General features: G+C 41.2%; 1 protein-coding gene across 1 annotated transcript; it reads left to right on the top strand.

Annotated features, from left to right (window-relative positions):
* The first annotated feature begins 623 nt into the window (after positions 1-623).
* On the top strand, positions 624-19,901 carry LOC309717050 (NACHT, LRR and PYD domains-containing protein 3-like). The gene is made up of 12 exons (XM_082551292.1): positions 624-732; positions 2,066-2,166; positions 2,727-2,837; positions 5,549-5,659; positions 7,124-7,181; positions 7,397-7,619; positions 7,793-9,581; positions 11,291-11,464; positions 11,773-11,946; positions 15,098-15,271; positions 15,859-15,905; positions 18,656-19,901. Coding segments are annotated over exons 2-12 (3,405 nt in total). The 5' UTR covers positions 624-732; positions 2,066-2,164; the 3' UTR covers positions 19,198-19,901.
* Positions 19,902-20,394: the final 493 nt, after the last annotated feature.

Here is a 20,394-nt window from a genome sequence, read left to right as displayed (position 1 = left end):
CAGTGATGTCATGTTTTGTGATGAAGACCCAGGCACAGAGAGACTTGATGAATTTAAGAATCTTATGATTTAATAAAGAAATTTGCAGACTTGCACAGAGATGGTAAAATTATGATGACTGATAATGGAGACGAAGACAACAGACGATGAGGACAGGGAGGAACAGGGGTTTAAATGCACCAAGGAGACATTCAGAGACAACTCGGACAACATTTAAGGATGCAGGGACTGACAGGGACAGGTTTATCTTGCCTGGCTGGGCAGCTGTCTGGGTGCTCAGCACCCCCAAAGCTCTGATCCTAGAATCGCCCCTGGTGTGATCTACACTCAAACCTTCTGGTGAAATGCTGCCACCTGGTGGTGAAAGTCTTTTTCCAAATGAAACCAATCTGCAGCTGAAAACTCAGCAGCAGTAAAACATGACAGAGTCACACTTTTAAACTCCATTGCCACTGTTTTATATTAACAAAAGTGTCAAATACATAAATCCCCACAGAAAGGCGCCGTTCTGGGGGGCTTTTTATATTTTACACTATTTTGTTTGTTGGTCTTCACATTCAACATCACTGTGCCCTCTCCGTCCATTTTCAACCACAATGCTAATTTTTGTTACGCTCCGCCCCTCCCCTTGAGACATGGCAACAACGCAAAACAAGGAAGTACTGTGACAAGGAGCTGCCATTGCTGTCGTCTAAGGCAGTTATTAACATTCAGCACAGTGGCATTTGTATAGTAAGTATGTCGTGCAGAGGGCGGTACATTAATTTAAAAAAGTGGATGAAATAAGACTTTAAGGTTAGATTTGGAGTTTGTCTGTGTGCAGCATTTACTCTGCTTACCAGCTGAGTCCAAAAAGAAAGAAACGAAAGTAAAAACAACAAAACTGCGCAACAAGAACTTTAATGTTTCGCGTCAGCGCTCAGCTTCGTTTAGTTAAATATCAATAAAAGCGACGTTCAACACGGAAAGGCATTAAGGTAAGGGGGAGGTTTTTGTCTTGTCCTTGCTCCATTTCAGGATACGGGCCTTTCACCCGTACCCCTGTTTGCACTGCCGGTGTTCCAGATCTACTGGCGTTTAGATCAACTGGCGTTAGTCGAACAGATGTGTGGCAGTCTTGCGTTTCAGGAGCTGCTACCTACAGACCAGCAAAAAAACGCCAAATGTGTCACCTGTGACACTTGTGAGGTTGTCTCAAACACACTCCGTCAGTCTTGATGCTGTTGAACAACAAAATGTTTAAAAATGTGGCGAGTTTACCTGGTGATATCCTCATGCGCGACGCGATCGCGAAAAGTAGTATCACCAGTGTGTGAATGTGTGTGTGAATGGGTGAATGACTGAATGTAGTGTAAAGCGCTATACAAATACAGGCCATTTACCAAGGCAAAAACGTGCATTCCATGTGATGTGAAGGGCCCATCTGATAGTCATGTTCAGTGGGCCTCTCCTATCTCCTGGGCTCACCGGCTTTGGCCTAGCTGCCCTATAAAAAGCTATGGTTTTGGGAAAGCCTGTTTCAAAGTGAATTTTATTTATTCATATGACCCACAAGTGTGCTGTGCTTTCACCTAAATTTTAGGTTTCAGTTTAAAATTTTAGTTCTAACCTTTAGGGCCCTGCATGGTCAGGCTCCTCAATATTTATCTGACCTGCTGAAATCACATACATCTTCTCGGGCTTTAAGGTCATTAGATCAGAGACTGCTGGTGGTACCACGCACTCGTTTTAAAACTCGTGGTGATCGGGCCTTTCAGACTGTGGCACCACGGTTGTGGAATTCTCTCCCACTGTCTCTTCGCTGCACGGACTCCATTGATTCTTTTAAGAAACAGCTGAAGACATTTTTATTTAGAAAAGCATTTGATTAATTTCTTCTTATGCTGTTTTTATAGTTTTATTGTTTTACTTTGTTTTATTTACTGTTATATTGTTTTTATATTCCCATTTTCTGTGTTGTAAAGCACTTTGTGATTTTTATCTGTGAAAAGCGCTATATAAATAAATTTTACTTACTTACTTACTTACTTTCTGCTTTGTTTCTTTCTTTCTTTTTTTTTATTAGAGGCAAACACGTGAATCTCCACAAAAAAACAGACCGAACCGAAGAATTTCAAAGAGGAAAAGTGAGGATCTGTCCACACCACACCACGTGGAGGCGAGCATGTGAGTGAACTGTCACTGAAATCTTTAAAACAGTTTTCAAAAGTGTAGGAGCCATAACTGAATGTATTGGATTTTGACGATCACTGGGTTTTCATTTGTTTGGTTGCTATGGTGATGTGTAACGGGAGTCACGTGGGTGCTAGCGGTGACATTAAGAGGGCGTTGTCAGTCTGTCATTCACTGGTTTGATTTTGACAGAGAGGAGGGCTCTGTCAAAAGGAGCCAATCACATTACTCTGTCAACTCTCAAAGCACTTTAATAAACAAGCAAGCAATTCTACCTCTCGAATTATTGCGTAAAGTTGACTGCGTGTCAGGAAAATAGGCAGGCTCCATCCCTGGCCTCTAACGACTGTGGAAGTTGCTACAAAATGGTAGGAGAAACCTTTTTTTGGAACAGCTAATAGAGAAATTCAAACGCAGGACACAGAAGCTAAAGTGAAGCTTAAGAAGGCATGACGATGTTATCAGGGGTTAGTTAGTTAGTGCTAATGAATGTGAAAGCCTGCACTTTTTTCCAGGCCCTACTAAACATGGTGGTGTTGTGTTCTGGGTTCCAGGGATCAGGCAACAGCTGGGTCTCTGTGTCCCAGTGAACTGTCCATGAAGAGTAACGTGTCCATGGACATTCCTCCACAGCTGAGTGGAGGAGAATCTCCGACTCATAGAAGGTAAGAGACAAAATGTGTCTCAATAAAAAGGAAAAATAATCTTCTTTTTTTGTCTCACACTAAATTTCAGACCTCAAAATATTCTTGATTTCTATTCTTTTTTTCATCAGGCCAACCAGTGTAGTTATATTTACTGACTGTATGGTGTGCTGCACTTAATAAACTTGTGGAAAAACAAACCTGAATGAATTTGTGACACTACCTTGAGCATTTCCATGCCTGTGAATGTGCAAGTCTTTGCAGATATAAAATTCATCACCAAATAAAGCCTGTTCGAACAAAACTCTCCAAACAGCTGGTGCCTTTAGGTGATGCTGCACCAGTTACACACACATGGTCTTTGAGGGACTAGTGTGGTTGTGCTTTAGTTCTATCCACTGTTGTTCACATGTTGTAGCTATTTACAGTCGGGTTAGTCCTCAGCGGCACTGCAGCATGTGATAATTAGTGTGGATGCTGATTAAGCATCCACAGTATTGTTCTCCAAATCTTTATTCTATTTTTTTCTTTATAAATATTATTATCTATTCCGTACGTTTTTTTGTACTCTAACTATTTGAACACCATTCAACTTAGAAAAAACATTCAACCACTGTTAGATTCCTCTTCTTTTGGACATTATTGCTTGTATTTTTCTTATTTTTAACTTTTATATTTTTGAAATTATTCAGCTTTATTCAACTAAAATTTCCCATGTATTTCAATGGGAGAATCTTCAAATTCTCATTCAACTTACTCATCTTTCAACTCTATCTACTTCATCATACGTTGACATAGAGCCACCATTCAAACTTTAAAACAAAGCCAAGACATTGAACTTGTATTCATCTTTTCAATATCTATTATACTTTTTCTTCAGTTCCAGTTTAAGTTTCATGCTTTTTTTCACCTGTTTCAGAGTTTATAATGGTTGTGTATGGGACGGAATGTTGGAGGTTAGAGTGAGACAGCTCAACTGCTAGAGTGGGAGCAGGGGAAAAATTCCAAATGCGCCGTCGATTTCCCCAAATATCAAGCGTGGTCCGGTGCACGCTTCGTGGTCCCATATATCCCACAATTCATAGCGCGGCAGTGGGTGTGGATAATTTTGCTGCAAAATACGGCAGAAGGGAGCGGCCGAAGAGGGTTTTTTTTTTTTTCCAAACTTTATTGAAATCATAAAGCGAACAGTCAGTCATTCCAGTTCAGTTTGTACAGTAGACATACAAGGCAAATAAGAGTAACAATATACAGTACAATGAAATAAGAAGGATAAATAAATAAAGGAGAAAAAAAAGGGGGGGGAAATGTGACAGACTTCATAACAACTTTGTACTTGAAAGTTGTGACAGCTCATTCCTTAAACATTTCTGAATGAACTTCAATCAATGATAAACCTTTTTTATTGGAAGTTAATTTAAGAGAGTTTAAGTAATATTCAATTTCAATCAAAAACAAATTAAATGATGGGGTTGAGTTTTGAAATTTACATTTATGTATGTGGAATTTCCCTAATAAGACGGAGCGGCCGAAGAGTGAACTGTCAGAAGTACTGAATATGACGTCAGTTATTTATGTGCGAATGTTTAATAATTAAAGTCAGTCATATATCCACAAACACAAAGAGCTGAAAGTCAGTGATATGTGTGTGTATATATGTATATATATATATATCCATCCATCCATCCATCCATCCATCTTCATCCGCTTTATCCGAGGCCGGGTCGCGGGGGCAGCAGCCTAAGCAAAGAGGCCCAGACCTCCCTCTCCCCAGCCACCTCCTCCAGCTTATCTGGGGGAATACCAAGGCGTTCCCAGGCCAGCCGAGAGATATAATCTCTCCAGCGTGTCCTGGGTCTGCCCCGGGGCCTCCTCCCGGTGGGACATGCCTGGAACACCTCACCCAGGAGGCGCCCAGGGGGCATCCTTGTCAGAGGCCCGAACCACCTCAGCTGGCTCCTTTCGATGTGGAGCAGCAGCTGCTCTACTCTGAGCCCCTCTCGGATGGCCGAACTTCTCACCCTATCTCTAAGGGAGAGGCCAGCCACCCTTCGCAGTTTTTGCTTCAGCCACTGCCCGAGCCGCATTCCGCTTGGCCTGTCGATACCTGTTGGCTGCCTCCGGAGTCCCACAGGCTAACCAAGCCCGATAGGACTCCTTCTTCAGCCTGGTGGCTCCCTTCACCTCTGGTGTCCACCATTTGGTTCGGGGATTACCACCACGGCAGGCACCAACCACCTTGCGGCCGCAGCTCAATGCAGCAGCTTCAGCAATGGAGACGGTGAACATGGTCCATTCGGACTCAATGTCCCCAGTCTCCCTCGGAATGCTGTTGAAGCTCTGCCGGAGGTGTGCGTTGAACGTACCGGCCCAACGTACCGGCAGCAAGCTGAGGGGATATTAGAATACCCACCCCAGCCCGCCGCCTCTCACCAGGGGCAACTCCAGACTGAGACAGAGTCTCCAGGAGAGAGGGGCTGGACTGGACATTATTTATACCCTTCCAAAAAAAAAAAATCGATCGGCCCATAAAAGCAAAAAATCGCCAGCGGCCCACCGGGCACATGCCCGGTATGCCCGATGGCCAGTCCAGCTATGGCCTATATCTTTAATACTGCAGCAGCACTGGAAACAAATGCTAATTTAATGAAATGCTATGAGTCTCTGTATGTTTTTTTCCAGGCCCTTTAAAATGGTAGTAGAAACCAGTTTAATTGTGTTCTGGGTTCCAGGGATCAGGCAACAGCTGGGTCTCTGTGTCCCAGTGAACTGTCCATGAAGAGTAACGTGTCCATGGACATTCCTCCACAGCTGAGTGGAGGAGAATCTCCTGCTGATAAAAGGTAAGCAGTCCAGATTAGAGTGGGAAAAAGTTCTGCTAGTGACCAATACACTGCACTCTAATTTCTAAATAAGGACGTAGACAGTTCATTTCCGTGACCATGACCAACACGTACAAAGAGCAGCACACATAAGCAGGTTAAAGCAGAGCAGAAAGGATGGTAGTCTGCTAACCAAAAAATACCAAGCAAGCTCCAGGCTGATGCAGTTGTTTCTCTTTGGAAACGTGTAGCAGTAAAAATCAAGGAGTCTTTGATATAAGAATGAACTCTTGTTGAAACAGCTGAGACCCTTTAAGGCCTTGAAGATGGAGCAACTGTTTTCTGGATTGGTCTAGCTAAGATCTAAGAGTAAATAATGTTTTATCTTCAGTGCGTCAGACGTTACAGATTTCAGAAATGTGTTATTGAAGACACTTTTTATTGTGTAATTTTTAATGTGTAAATGTCTTAATCTCTCTTCATTTCTATCCCATTAGTCTCTGCATTTTAGCTTGAAGACTATCACATGCCAAGCGCATTGTGAAAAACAACATGAAATTCCCAATTTTTGGCATGTGAACTTTTTGTGTAATACACACATTGAAAACATTGTGATTTTTGCTAATTTGTCCTCACATGAACATGAAGCGATGACGAGCTGTTCCTGATGTATCTTGACAAAAAAAGATGAAACTGAGGTTCTGGATGGTCTGATTCTCAGGAGAAGGCAGGTCGAGGGTGGATTTCCTGGTCTAATCCAGGAGCTGAAGCTTTCCTACACATTTCAGGATTTTAGTGGGAGTACAGTACAGTAGATTATTGTACGATCTACTGTTGTTGTGATTTGGCGCTATATAAATAAAATTGAGTTGAATTGAATTAGTGGGATGGTTTGAGCTCTGGTTGGCAGGGTTAGGACCAAAATTCCCGCACATTCTTCTCGACTGATAATGTAGTTGGTGTCACCTGCAGCATTAAGAACAGGCGAGTCCGGAAAAGGACTTTGTTTCCTAAAAACCTACAAATGCTGATGCAATCAGTCCAGTTACAGAAAACTGCTGCTCACTTACAAAACTGCCATTAGTGTTTTATAGCATTGACAGACAGATAGTTTTACACTGGTGACTGCAGACTGTTGTTACTGGCCAAAAGTGTCTTCAGTGCTTTCTTTGTGATGTCTTTCTTGCATGCATACGCAAGAATACTGTTAAGTGCAGCTTCACTGCTCTTGATTCATTTATGTATCAACACAAAGAAGCTAAGTGAAGATGATGCTGTCCAGGTTCCAAGGTTTATTATCTGTTGGACTTGATCTGAACTGAGAGCTAAACTCAGAGAAAAGGGAATGAAAAATAGCAGTTTAAAATTGCAATACATTCAGTAAAACAAAGTATAAAATATGCCAAGTGACAAAGAAAATGTAATTGTAGCCCATTTCCGGGCAATGTGAAATCTTAATGTTGTTTTAAAATGTTTTTTTTATAGATGCAGGTTTTCACAACTGAGTGGTCAGACTTCAAGCACTGAGAACCAGGATTTAAACGTAGGTGTCTTTCAAAGATTTTCCCCTCAGGACATAACACATTCTGTTCATGCAAAATATTTCATCTGTGCACCTTGTTGACTCATCCTATATCTAACCACAAATGTACACATTGTGGTAGGGTTTTTTGTTTTTTCCCCTACCATTTCCCCTACCATTATGCTTTAAACACATTTTTAAACAACAAAACTTGTTTTTAATTGTATTTATTTCAGGAATTTCAGACTGAGGTTTTAAATTTTGTCACATCAAATCTACAAAGTATTCTCACGGATCTTGACCCAAATGGAGGGCATGAAAAAGTGGCGGAAGAGAAGGTGCTGGTTGATGATGAATTGGTTCTGTCTGAAGCTTCAGCCAAAGAAGCATTTCGGCAGATTTGCTTCCACATTTTCAGGACCATGAAAAAAGAACAGTATGTTTACATCCTTGAGCAAAGTAAGAGATTATATTTGTCTGTAACTGTTTTTGTGTTTGCACAAAAGTAATTTCTAAGAATTTGGTGTACAAGTTTTAATTCATTTTTTAAATAGACAGTACAAAATATTTATCATTACAATGAAAAAAAATCTCGAATGTCTTAAAGTTATAACTATTTTCTATCCTCTCAGAGTATTATGGATCACTCATCATGTACCAGCTCAAACTTAAGCGTCATATGCAGCTGAAATATAAGGACATGGCTGAAGGGATACCAAATCAAGGAAATGCCACTGCTTTCAACAAAATCTATACAGAAATCTATGTGCTTGAAGGAGACATGGGCGAAATCAACACTGAACATGAAGTGAGGCAAATTGAGATTGCTACCAACCGACCAAGGTCTGTGGACCAAGGATCTATCAAGTGTGGGGACATCTTCAAGCCCTTATCCAAACAAGGGAAACCCATCAGAACGGTGCTCACCAAGGGCATAGCAGGCATCGGTAAAACTGTGTTGGCACAGAAGTTCATGCTGGACTGGTCAGAGGAGAAGGCCAATCAGGACATCCAGCTCCTATTCTCACTTCCTTTCAGGGAACTGAATTTGCTCAGAAGTCAAAGCTACAGCTTGATGGAGCTCCTGTGTGAGTTCTCCTCAGACCTGAAAGATTCTGGAATCAGAGACCTGAACCTCTACAAAGTTCTGTTTGTCTTGGATGGTCTGGATGAGTGCAGACTCCAGCTAGATTTCAGCGGCAATGAGAAATGTTGTGATGCTTCACTGACAGTTTCAGTGGATGTTCTGCTGACAAACCTCATTGCCGGTAACCTGCTACCCAAAGCCTGCGTGTGGATAACTACCCGACCAGCTGCAGCCAGCTGCATCCCTCCATGGTATGTAGACCGGGTGACAGAGATAAGAGGCTTTGGCAACCTTCAGAAGGAACTGTACTTCCACAAGAGGATTGAAGATGAAAACTTAGCTAGGAGAGTTGTTACTCACATCAAGTCAACGAGAAGCCTGTACATCATGTGCCATGTTCCGGTGTTTTGCTGGATTTCCTCGATTGTCCTTGGAAAGATGTGTTCCAGTGCAGCAGGAGGGAAAATGCCCAAGACGTTGACTCAGATGTACATCCACTTTGTGACACATCAGACCAAACAGATGTATGCCAAGTACTCTGAGGAGCAACAACTGGACACCCAGGAGAGTAACCGAGTAATCATGTCACTTGGGAAGTTGGCCTTCCAGCAGTTGGAGAAGGGCAACCTGATTTTCTATGAGGATGATCTTAGAGACTGTGGTATTGATGTGAAAGAAGCTTCAGTGTATTCAGGAGTGTGCACTCAGGTGTTCAGGGAAGAATCTGTGATGCAGCAGAAAGTCTTCTGCTTCATCCACCTCTCTGTCCAAGAGTTTCTGGCAGCTTTATTTGTGCATGTGATGTATAAAACCAGCGGTGTAAACCTGATGACTGAAAAACCCGAACAGTCCAGAACAAAGTCAGCATCCAAACTGCACAAAGCTGCAGTGGACAAAGCCTTACAAAGTGACAGCGGTCACCTGGATCTCTTCCTGCGATTCCTCCTGGGACTGTCTCTGGAATCCAATCAGGTCCTGCTCAGAGAACTGAAGATAGAGATAAAACCTTGCGGACCCTCCCAAAGTCACGAGGAAACAATTGAGTACATCAAGGAGAAAATTAGGCAGACTTCACATCCTGACAGGTGTATAAATCTGTTCCACTGCCTGAATGAGTTAAACTACCATTGTCTGTTGGAGGAGATCCACAACTACTTAAACTCGGGCCAAGACCCAACAATGATCAAATTTTCTGCAGTTCAGTGGGCAACACTGGTCTTTGTGTTGCTGACATCACAAGAAGAGCTCGAGCTGTTTGAACTTAAGAAATACTCCAGAAGTGAAGAAGGGCTCATGAGGCTCCTTCCAGTCCTTAAAGCATCACGCTCAGCAATGCAAGTATCTCTCAAATTTAAATTTCACTCACACCTGGGCTGTGTGATAAATAGCCTCAAAATAATTTCATGATATTTCAAGGACAATAACAAACTTGGTCTCATGTACCAGAACAGAAAAACTGTTTGGGAGGCTACACTTTTCTACTTCAAATTGATTGTAATGTTATTTTCTAATATAGCGGTCCCCAACCCACGGCCAATGGACTGGTATCGGTCCGTGAGTCGTTTGGTACCTGGCCCCGAGAGTTGAGGCTCGGGTGTCAAATTTATGATTTTCAGGGTTTTTATCATTAACTCAGTTTCCCTGGGTCTTTTCCTGTGTTGTAGTTGTGTCTTATTTTGAAAGAAATATTTACGCGTTACCATAGCGAGCAGAGAGCATTAAGGGGCTGAGAGGAGGATGTTACTCTCAATGTTAAAGTTACACAATTCCACAGTGAATTTGAGTTTATTTTTATATTTACAAAATACCACAGTTTTTGTCTCGGTTGTATCATTTTATTTTGTTGTATTTATCCGCCACACCTTAAAGGCTGGTCCGTGAAAATATTGTCTGACATTAAACCGTCCGTGGTGCAAAAAAAGGTTGGGGACCACTGGTCTAATTGACACCTCCAAGGCAATTAAGTCAGGCAATTAACATTATTCAGCATACCTGTGAGTGGCCACGTTAGGACTCATGTAAGTTTTCATTTTTAGTGAAAAGTTGAACTTTAATTCAGGCTAAAGTATAGGCAACTTTGAGTGTTTACCCCTTCATATTATGTGTCAGATGGAAACATTTCAATCCGGTTGTTCAGTGATGACGCGACGAATCCTACTTCCGGGTCTAAAGTAGTCTGCGTTTAATATGGCTTTTGTGTTGTTAACATGTTTAATGTCATGTATTTTCTTCTATTTGATCTCAAAAAGCTCCTAAAACAGTCAGTGATCCCTGTTGACCTCCCTCGGCTTTTATTACCGCTAATCATTTATTGAAGCTCAGTTTTTAAAACCTTAGGAAGTAACTACAGCACAGCCCATGCAGCAGTATATGAATGACTAACCTCGTATTGTGGATGGATTATCTCAGTTGTTCTCCTGGCTGAAGTTTGGTCCTTTTACAGCATCCTGCCATGCGATTACATTTGTTCCTGACCACCGAGAACACTCACGATAACTTTTATCGAGTGGAAAAAAAGTTAGCTTGTTTATATTATGCTAACATAGCTGTGTCGCTAGCGGTCACGTAGCACATCATTATATACCAGCTAGCCAAACTTCAGTAACCCTACAAACGTCACTGCTGTTTAGTTTTCTGTCTTCATTTATGCTGGAAGTGATAACAGAGCTGTACGTTTTAATTTGTTTCCAAAACCCCGCAGTCAGGACATGCTATATTGTATTTAGATAGAAGCTAGCGAGCTAACTTCCTGCTAACTTCTAACTCTGTTAAATGTCATAAATTCCATTTTCATGGATGCCTGGATGTTAAACTCAATTGTTACACCTGGTAGAGCAGAACGCTGATCATTTTATTAAAGATGAAAGACTTTAGACAGTTTTTCAACTCTCAGTAATGCCATAGTGATCGTTTGATATATGGAGCTGCAGCAGAGTTTAGACCCAGACACGGCTAGTGACGTCAGACTGAACAACCGGATTAAAAATGTACATTTTGAAATGTTTTGTATAGTTTCAATCATGTTTGTCATTCTGTTTCTCAGGTTAAATGACTGCAGTCTCACCCCACACTGCTGTCATGCGCTATCCTCCACTCTCACCTCATCATCCTCAGAACTGTTGGACTTAAATTTAAGTGACAACAGCTTGCAGGACTTGGGCGTCGAGATACTCTGCAGCGGACTCCAGAGCCCACGCTGCAGGCTGCAGACACTGAGGTGATCGAGTCTTGGATTTGTGTGTACTTCTGAATTTGAGATGATTTAAATACTAAAGAGTAAAAATAATTTTGTAAGGTGTTTCTTTTTCTATTCAGACTTTTTTTTCCCTTTATAGTCTTCAGTTTTAAACATTTTTTTTACTAATCATTCAATATTTTGAGTTTTGCATTTTTTTAAAAAGTATTTTGCACATAAATGAATCTTTTAATAACTCAGTCATATGTTGTACATGCACCCTTGGTCCCTGAAAGTTCTGTTCTAATGACTTTGCTATGACTTTGATGCCACCCCGTCTGCTCTTTCAGGCTGAACCGATGTCATATCACCAAGAGGGTCTGTGAGAGTCTAGCTTCTGTCCTGAGCTGTCCCTCATCACATCTTAAAGAGCTGGATCTGAGTGACAATGACATTGAAGATCTGGGAGTGCAGCTACTTTGTTTTGGTCTGGGAAAAGTAAGCTGCAAACTGGTAACACTAAGGTAAAACGACTTCAAATATAGTGGAGTGACTTTATTAGTGAGATGATCTGCTCACCAAAGTTAGATTTTTTCCTAAATAGTGACATTGATTTTTTGTAGATTGAGTTTTTGTAGTGTCTCATATTTAAAAGGAAAAAAAAAAAGCTAAAACATTTTTCCCTCATATTAGATGTTTTTAATGTTTCATGTCTTAATGTAACTTAGATAATAAGTCCTTCACTGGCTCAGCCAGTGGACTTATTTCTAGGTGAAACACTCAGGACGCACTCAGGATGAATATGTGTCTAAAATTTGGAGGATGTGATGTTTATACTCCAAGTGGCTTGATGCCTCTCTTCTTTTTCTGCTCCCAGCATCAACAAAGAGCTAGACCAGCTACCAATAGCTTAGAAATAGAGTCCACTGAAGCCAGTTTTATCTAATGAAGCCCATGGGCAGGATCAGCAGGAGGAGGGGATAGTTTACTTTTCAGGATGAAATCTGACACTGAGCTTCCTTTCTTGACTCTGGGTGAAAGAGGCCTAAGATAAGAGACTAGCCCAGAGGCCTCGAAACTAGTCGCAGACCTCCTGACAACCTTCAGTTGCTAAAAAAATGTGTAATCCCTGAATAGTTGGTGGGAAGTTTGTGGAGGTTGCTGGCAGCACAGATGGGCAGTATCGCATTTCAATAACACGTTACTGTAATCTGATTACTTTTTTCAAGTAACGAGTAAAGTAAGGGATTGCTATTGCAAAAAAGTAATTGGATTACTGTTACTTTCCCGTAAGCACACTGCGTTACTAAACTGTGATTTTGTTTGTGAGAGTGTCTCATGACAATGACGTACGAGCGTGCGACATCCGTGGTAACAGACGTGTGCAGATCAACGATTGATAATATGGAGTGATGGCATTTAAAGCTTGGAAGTACTCACATTACTTTTAGTTTGATTCTGTACAAAGCGACACAAACATCAGCGTCCGCTCTACACTCTGCATGGGTAGAAAACTTCTTTCTACAGCGAAAAATTAAACTTCAAATCTGAGTGGGCAAACCTCCACCCGCCCCACTCCTGCTAAACAGGTGACAATAGATTTAAGAGCCGCTGAGTCTTTGATTTTATTTATTTTATGCTCTGTTTTACTTGCATCTATTTGAAAGACTGAGTGTAAACACAAAGCATTATTTTATTTTATATGCAGAATGTGCAGAAAATAGGTTTAAATGTTAAACAATTTCTTCCAGTCAAAGAGTGTTGCATATAATTAAATTTTTGCATGATGCATAAAGTTAAAAAATTAAAACTAATAAAACAAAAAAGACTTTTACATTTGATTCAATTTTATATGATGGATTATGCAGAAAAAATTTAATTGGGCTGAAAGATCTGTTGCTTTATTACATATTCAGGTTTTTTATCATGTTTTTACAAGTAGCTAAGCAACTAATTACTTTTAAAAATAAATAATCAGTAAAGTAATGGGATTACATTTTGGAGAAGTAATCAGTAATTATTTACTAATAACTTTTTTCAAGTAACTTGACCAACACTGGCTGACAGTTGCCAGGTGAAATAAGACAGAGTAAATGACAAGTGCCTGCAGGCAAATCAGCGTCTTCTATGCAACCTGCTAGTGACCAAAGCCATCACAAGGAGGTTTTCAGTGCAGTACCTGTTTGAGGGCTAGTAACTGCCAGCAGCCTCTCAGCAATTGGTAAGGGAGTAGCCATTTTTCACTAGTAACTGGTGGTTACAGGATGGCCTACGTGACTGTCCAGCACATGTCCAGCCTTGGACAGCGCTACACAGGGGCTTCATAATGGCATCCTATTGGGCTTTTTGTATTTTATGGCCTCAGGAATTCACGTCAAATCAGCAGGCACGCCCATCCGGTTGTTCAGTGATGACGCGACGAATCCTACTTCCGGGTCTAAAGTAGTCTGCGTTTAATATGGCTTTTGTGTTGTTAACATGTTTAATGTTATGTATTTTCTTCTATTTGATCTCAAAAAGCTCCTAAAACAGTCAGTGATCACTGTTGACCTCCCTCGGCTTTTATTACCGCTAATCATTCATTTAAGCTCAGTTTTTAAAACCTTAGGATGTAACTGCAGCCCAGCCCATGCAGCAGTATATGAATGACTAACCTCGTATTGTGGATGGATTATCTCAGTTGTTCTCCTGGCTGAAGTTTGGTCCTTTTACAGCATCCTGCCATGCGATTACATTTGTTCCTGACCACCGAGAACACTCACGTTAACTTTTATCGAGTGGAAAAAAAGTTAGCTTGTTTATATTATGCTAACATAGCTGTGTCGCTAGCGGTCACGTAGCACATCATTATATACCAGCTAGCCAAACTTCAGTAACCCTACAAACGTCACTGCTGTTTAGTTTTCTGTCTTCATTTATGTTGGAAGTGATAGCAGAGCTGTACGTTTTAATTTGTTTCCAAAACCCCGCAGTCAGGACATGCTATATTGTATTTAGATAGAAGCTAGCGAGCTAACTTCCTGCTAACTTCTAACTCCGTTAAATGTCATAAATTCCGTTTTCATGGATGCCTGGATGTTAAACTCAATTGTTACACCTGGTAGAGCAGAACGCTGATCATTTTATTAAAGATGAAAGACTTTAGACAGTTTTTCAACTCTCAGTAATGCCATAGTGATCGTTTGATATATGGACCTGCAGCGGAGTTTAGGTCCAGACACGGCTAGTGACGTCAGACTGAACGACCGGATAAAATAGTGAAGTAGAGGGCATGCTCGGGAAGAGTGCAAAGTTATCAGATTGAATTGGTTGGATGTTTGGGGTTTATTGAACACCTTCGATACCAAAAATAAGTTTAAACAGGTGTGTTCTGTTTACATGCAGCAACTGTGCTCTTGTTGGGCCTTTTTGGGAAACAGGAAATTTGTAAATATAGCCACTTTTCCCTGTGTCACATACATATGTCACAGCCAACATGTGACACTTTGCCCAGTTTGATTTATAGTAAGTCTTAAATTTGTTTAGGTAGTTAACAGCAATCCCTTTATGACTCCGTGGATTATCCTCACAGTTGAAGTTGGTGGATCACCAAGACTAGCTCACACTGACTGCTTCATCAGGAACTTTGACCTTTGGTAATTGAATAATATGATATTAAATGATGTTGCTCCACAGGCTGTCATTCTGCAGCATCACAGAGAAAGGCTGTGGTTTCTTGGCTTCAGCAGTGAAGTCCAACCCATCCCACCTGAGAGAGCTGGACCTGAGATACAATCACCTCAGTGAGTCTGGAGTGAAGCTCATCTCTGAAGCTCTGGAGGAAGAACACTGTGAAAATATTAAACTCAGGTAAAAACAAACCAAACAAACATGTTTATGTCTTAAATGGGAGATTAAAGCCCTTCCCTGTTACGAAGTTTGTTACATTTTGAGCTTTATTTAACTGGTAACTAATTTCCGAAGCAGCACTTCCTCTTATTTTAGCAAAACCGCTAATGTTGAAACTCCTGTAATGGAAGCACAGTGCCTGCTGGTTTAACTGGGAAATGTCCAATACCATCATTATATGTTTAAGCTAGTGCTGTCAGCGTGAGGCTGGACGGTGTCAATGCATTAACAAGCTAACCGCACTAACGCGTTAACGGAGATTTGTCGCATTAATGCAGTTATAGCGTTAATGTCATTTTAACGCTGACAGCACTAGTTTAAACAGTAAACAATATTATTTACCAAATCCCACAGAGTCTAGTAAGAAACACACCTGCTGAGGGAGGAACACACACTAAACAGCTCAAAAGGCCAAGGGGGACAGTGAACTCATTACTCACTGATTAAAGGAGCCAAAATATTAGAATTATATTTAGCGTAAGCTTTGTTAAACTTATCTGGACATTATTATTTAGTTTGTACTGATGTGTGCCCTGTTCCCCCCACAGAGTGGACCACAATGCAGAATGCTGGTTAAAATCTGGACTGGCAAAATGTAAGTTTTGTTGTTGTGTGAGCAGGTGTGATGTGAAGCAGGAAACACAAACACATCTATCTTCCTGTTAAAAGGGAAACTCCCTTTTAACAGGAAGAAAGGGGAACCAGGCTCTCTGGGAGGGGCGGGGCCATCTGCCACAACCAGTTGTGCATGATGGGAACCTCTGACAGTACTGAGGTACTGCTGTTCATTACTTTATGAAGCCTTCTCCAGAAAGCTTTTTTTGCATTTTGGCAAAAGATTTCAAAAGATCTTCAAGTGGTTTAAATTAGAGATGGACCGATCTGATATTACGTATCGGTCCGATACTGACCTAAATTACTGGATCGGATATCGGAGAGAAAAGAAAAATGTAATCCGATCCATATCACAAAAGCACCTCACAAAACGTGCGACATGGCGTAACTCATAACCGTAGCACGTCGGAGTATGCACCAGGTGATAGAGCGGTTGTGGCGTGCCAGACCTCTCGGCGGTCTGGTTGAGCATTTGGAGCCTCGCTACCAAAACGGCATTTCATCTCCGAGAAAGTTATCCCAGACAAGTAAAGCAAGTGTGTAAGTTCATCTCTGAATGTTTGTAAAGCATTGCCAGCAAATGCTGGGAGCGACTGCCTCTCCCCCTCCCTCTCCTGTTTCTACTTCAATCATGAAACTGATCAATGATCAGCTGATCGTCTCTCTTGTTTGTTTTTGGCCCACTTTGCGCCTGAAAGAGGAAACCAGCGGCTGAACAACAGCAGCACCTTTGAGCTTGATAAGCTGTTGTTAGAATTTATTTAATATTACTTTCTACACCAGGATCTTTTTCTATGCAGCTGACAGCTGTAACTGTGCAGGGGCGGATCTAGCATGGTTTAGCCAGGGGGGCAGGTAGGGCATTAACAGGGAAAAGGGGGGTACTAAGGTACTACTTTTCTTTCTTATTCTCATTTAAAATGTCTAGTTTTTAATAAATAATTACCCAAATCTTACAACCGAAGTTTTCATCTGATGTAAAATGTATGGAAGTCCATTACTGTATATAGGAACTATTAATTAAATTTATAACCTAGTAAGCTATAATATGTTTTCCTTTGGGAATGTTGAATCTATTTAGTTATTGTAGAAAAATTATTGATTTCTGTGCTTTTTTTTTTTTTTTTTACACGTGCATTAATAAATTAAAGTGGATTACGTCAGTTAAGCATAATGAGGCAGAGCGTTGCGGGTGGTTCCCTATTATTATTATTATTTTTTTCTGCTAGGAGTTTGCAACCCTAATAGTTAGGTTGCTTAATATTTCCACTAAGTCCTCTTTAAAATACCAGAATAGGGAGGATGGTGCAGGTTTAAGGTTATTAGATTGATCAGTATTGCTGATCTATGAAATATTTTGGGTGCAGTGTATCTTTTGCATACAGGTATAACACAATAGCTTTAGTTTGGTTTAGTTTTTTAAACTTGACTATGAACTTATACAAAATGCAGCAAGATATTTAAAAAAAAATTTTTTTATTGATTATAAAATACGCTATATCGGATTTGTATCAGTATCGGCAAATATCCAAATTTTTGATATCTGTATCGGTATGGGACATAAAAAAGTGGTATCGTGCCATCTCTAGTTTGAATCCACTTTGAGGAAAATCATTTACAAACTGCTCCCAATTTCATCAGGACTGGGTGTGTAAAAAAATTCAGCCCGAGACCAAAAGAAGTGTCCACAAACTTCATAATGTCATCCCAAGGTCTTTAGATAAGCCTGCAGCTGTCGGTTTCAGAGTTCATCTGTTTCCATATGACCAGCAAGGGGTGTGTGTCAGGTGCATCTCTTCCTCCAAACATGGCGGGTCGAATTGAGGCCAAACATGTAGTTACATGTACAGACAGGCCTGTACATGTAACTTCTTGAGCAGGGGGGCCTTGCAGGTGCTGCCAGAGTCCAATCCAGTATGGCGTAGTGTGATAGCAGTGGTCTTCTTGGTGAATGTGGTCCTACCTGCCATCGTTAACAAGGTCCTGTGTAGTTCTGGGCTAATCCAGCACCTTTCACACTGTGAGGCAGGATGCTGCATGGACCTCCAGACGAAGGTTGACTGATGGTCATATTATATTTATTCCCTTTCTAAATAATCACACCAACAGTGATCACCATCTCACCAAGCTTCTTGCTGATGGTCTTGTAGCCCATCAGCCTTGTGTAGGTCTGCATTCCTGTCCCTGGCATTCTTTGGCAGCTCTTCGGTCTCACCCATGGTGGTGGAGAGGTTGGAATGGAGGAAATTGGTGTGCTCCATATACATAATGTGTTGATATATTAGAAGTATCTGGTTCATTGACTGATTGAAATCTGTGTGACCCATGGATTGTAATCTCAATTCAGAATTCTGGCTTGGTTGTAGGGGCACAAATACCAACTACAAGAGTTTCTCGACCCAGTAGTAAGTCACATTTGCTCGAGGATCTTATTTCACTCTCTGACACGTAAATCAGTTTAGAACTTTTATGTGTTCTTTATGTTTTTCTGGATTTTTAGTTGATATTCTGTTTCTCTCTATTAAAATGAAGCTACACAGAAATTAGAGATTGTTTATTTCTTTGTAAGTGAACTTACAAATTCAGCAGGGGGGGTCTAATAATTATTTCCCTCACTGCAAATGAGAGCTACACAAGTTACCTTTTTTGGTCGATCCAACTTTGATCTTAGTGTGTGATTTATCAAATCTGTCTCAAAAATTATATTTAATTCCTATTACCTTTCTCCAGATGCATGTGAGCTGACACTGGATCCTAACACCGCTCATAAACTCCTCGTCCTATCTGATGGCAACCGAAAAGTCAGCCAAGGCAGGGAGGAGCAGCCATACCCTGATCACCCTGACCGGTTTGACCACTGGACCCAAGTCCTGTTCCAGCAGGGCCTTACTGGGCGCTGTTACTGGGAGGTTGAGTGGGAAGGAAACTGGGCTGGCATCGGTGTGACCTACAAGGGCATCAGTCGCAAAGGTGTTGGAAACAGCTGCGTAATAGGATACAATGAGAAGTCTTGGGGACTGCACAGTTCAGCTCATGGCTATGCCGCTTATCACAATATCAAAAGCATAGCCATCCCAGTTCCTTCATCAGGCTGCCACAGGGTGGCGGTGTATCTGGACTGGGAGGAGGGCATCCTGTGCTTCTACAGAGTTTCACCTGGAAGGTCCCTGACACACCTGCACACCTTCTTCACCAAATTCACAGAGCCTCTTTACCCTGGGTTCAGAGTGTGGGATTATGACTCCTCTCTCAGATTGTGCCAGCTGAACTAGGCTTTGGCTCGGCTTCATTAGACCACTGATACTTTTCACCAAGTAGATGTTGATGGAGGCAGAATATCATCAGTGTAACCTCAAACCTGCTCAGACACTCGACTAGCTGCTAGTAATCATCGCTGATGATTAAACCCCAATGCATTTGGTCCCTAAAATTACAAAATTGATGTGGATGTCCAAATTCTCCCAGGCCTAGTTGCATGTTTAGCTGATGTGTTTTTAATTTAAAAGATTAAAATGTGTAACTGTGCTATTCCCTCAGTTTTATCTTCAGCTGAATGACAATAAATACCCGATTGTAACACCGGCAGTGTGAGATGGTTTTGTTTTTACTGGACCATGAAGTCCTCTGTATACCAAAGTATTCTAGAGTCAATGTGAGGTCTTCAAGCTTCTGGCTCATCTACAAGACTTCTTTCTGTGACTGTGTACCCATCCTGTCATTTTTATGTTGACTGTCAGCTGCTTGTCTCATTTAGTCCTGAAAGACTACACAAATCTAGACATACTGTATTCCTCCCTCACTATTATTAAAACTATTATAAACCACGTTCAGGCCTACATGTGAAAAATCAAACATGTTGATCTATAGTTTTGAAAGCGAGGTCATTAATAAAACATATCCCACAACTGACATTTAGTCAATGAATCTCTGTTTGCAATCACTGTCACTTATTTGTATAAAACACTGTCAAAGTGAACGTGTGAGATGTTTTATTTAAATCAGTGAATGGTAAGTTCAGATGATCACTCCACCTCTTGGAATGTTGAATTTGGACTCAGGTCTATTTTTCCTATGGTTTTCTGTTAACAATGGCTTTCTTCTTGCCATTCTTCCATAAAGGCCAACTTTGTGCAGTGCACGACTAGTAGTCGTCCTATGGACAGATTCCCCCACCTGAGCTGTAGATCTCTGCAGCTCGTCCAGAGTCACCATGGCCCTCTTGGCTGCATTTCTGATCAGCGCTCTCCTTGTTCTGCCTGTGAGTTTAGGTGGACGGCCTTGTCTTGGTAGGTTTACAGTTGTGCCATACTCCTTCCATTTCTGAATGATGGCTTGAACAGTGCTCCGTGGGATGTTCAAGGCTTGGCAAATATTTTTGTAGCCTAAGCCTGCTTTAAATTTCTCAATAACTTTATCCCTGACCTGTCTAAATCCAATTGAGAATCTGTGGCAAGATCTGAAAACTGCTG

The sequence above is a fragment of the Aulonocara stuartgranti genome, assembly GCF_965226115.1.
Source record: "Aulonocara stuartgranti genome assembly, chromosome: 11".
In the NCBI taxonomy this organism is placed as follows: domain Eukaryota; kingdom Metazoa; phylum Chordata; class Actinopteri; order Cichliformes; family Cichlidae; genus Aulonocara; species Aulonocara stuartgranti.
This window is presented reverse-complemented; position numbering and strand designations above follow the sequence as displayed.

Bases quoted from the DNA above. Each gene is read 5' to 3' on its own strand.
- LOC309717050 (XM_082551292.1), top strand. The intron at 11,947-15,097 runs GTAAAACGACTT...GTTGCTCCACAG, and splicing joins TGCAAACTGGTAACACTAAG to GCTGTCATTCTGCAGCATCA. The intron at 15,906-18,655 runs GTAAGTTTTGTT...ACCTTTCTCCAG, and splicing joins AAAATCTGGACTGGCAAAAT to ATGCATGTGAGCTGACACTG.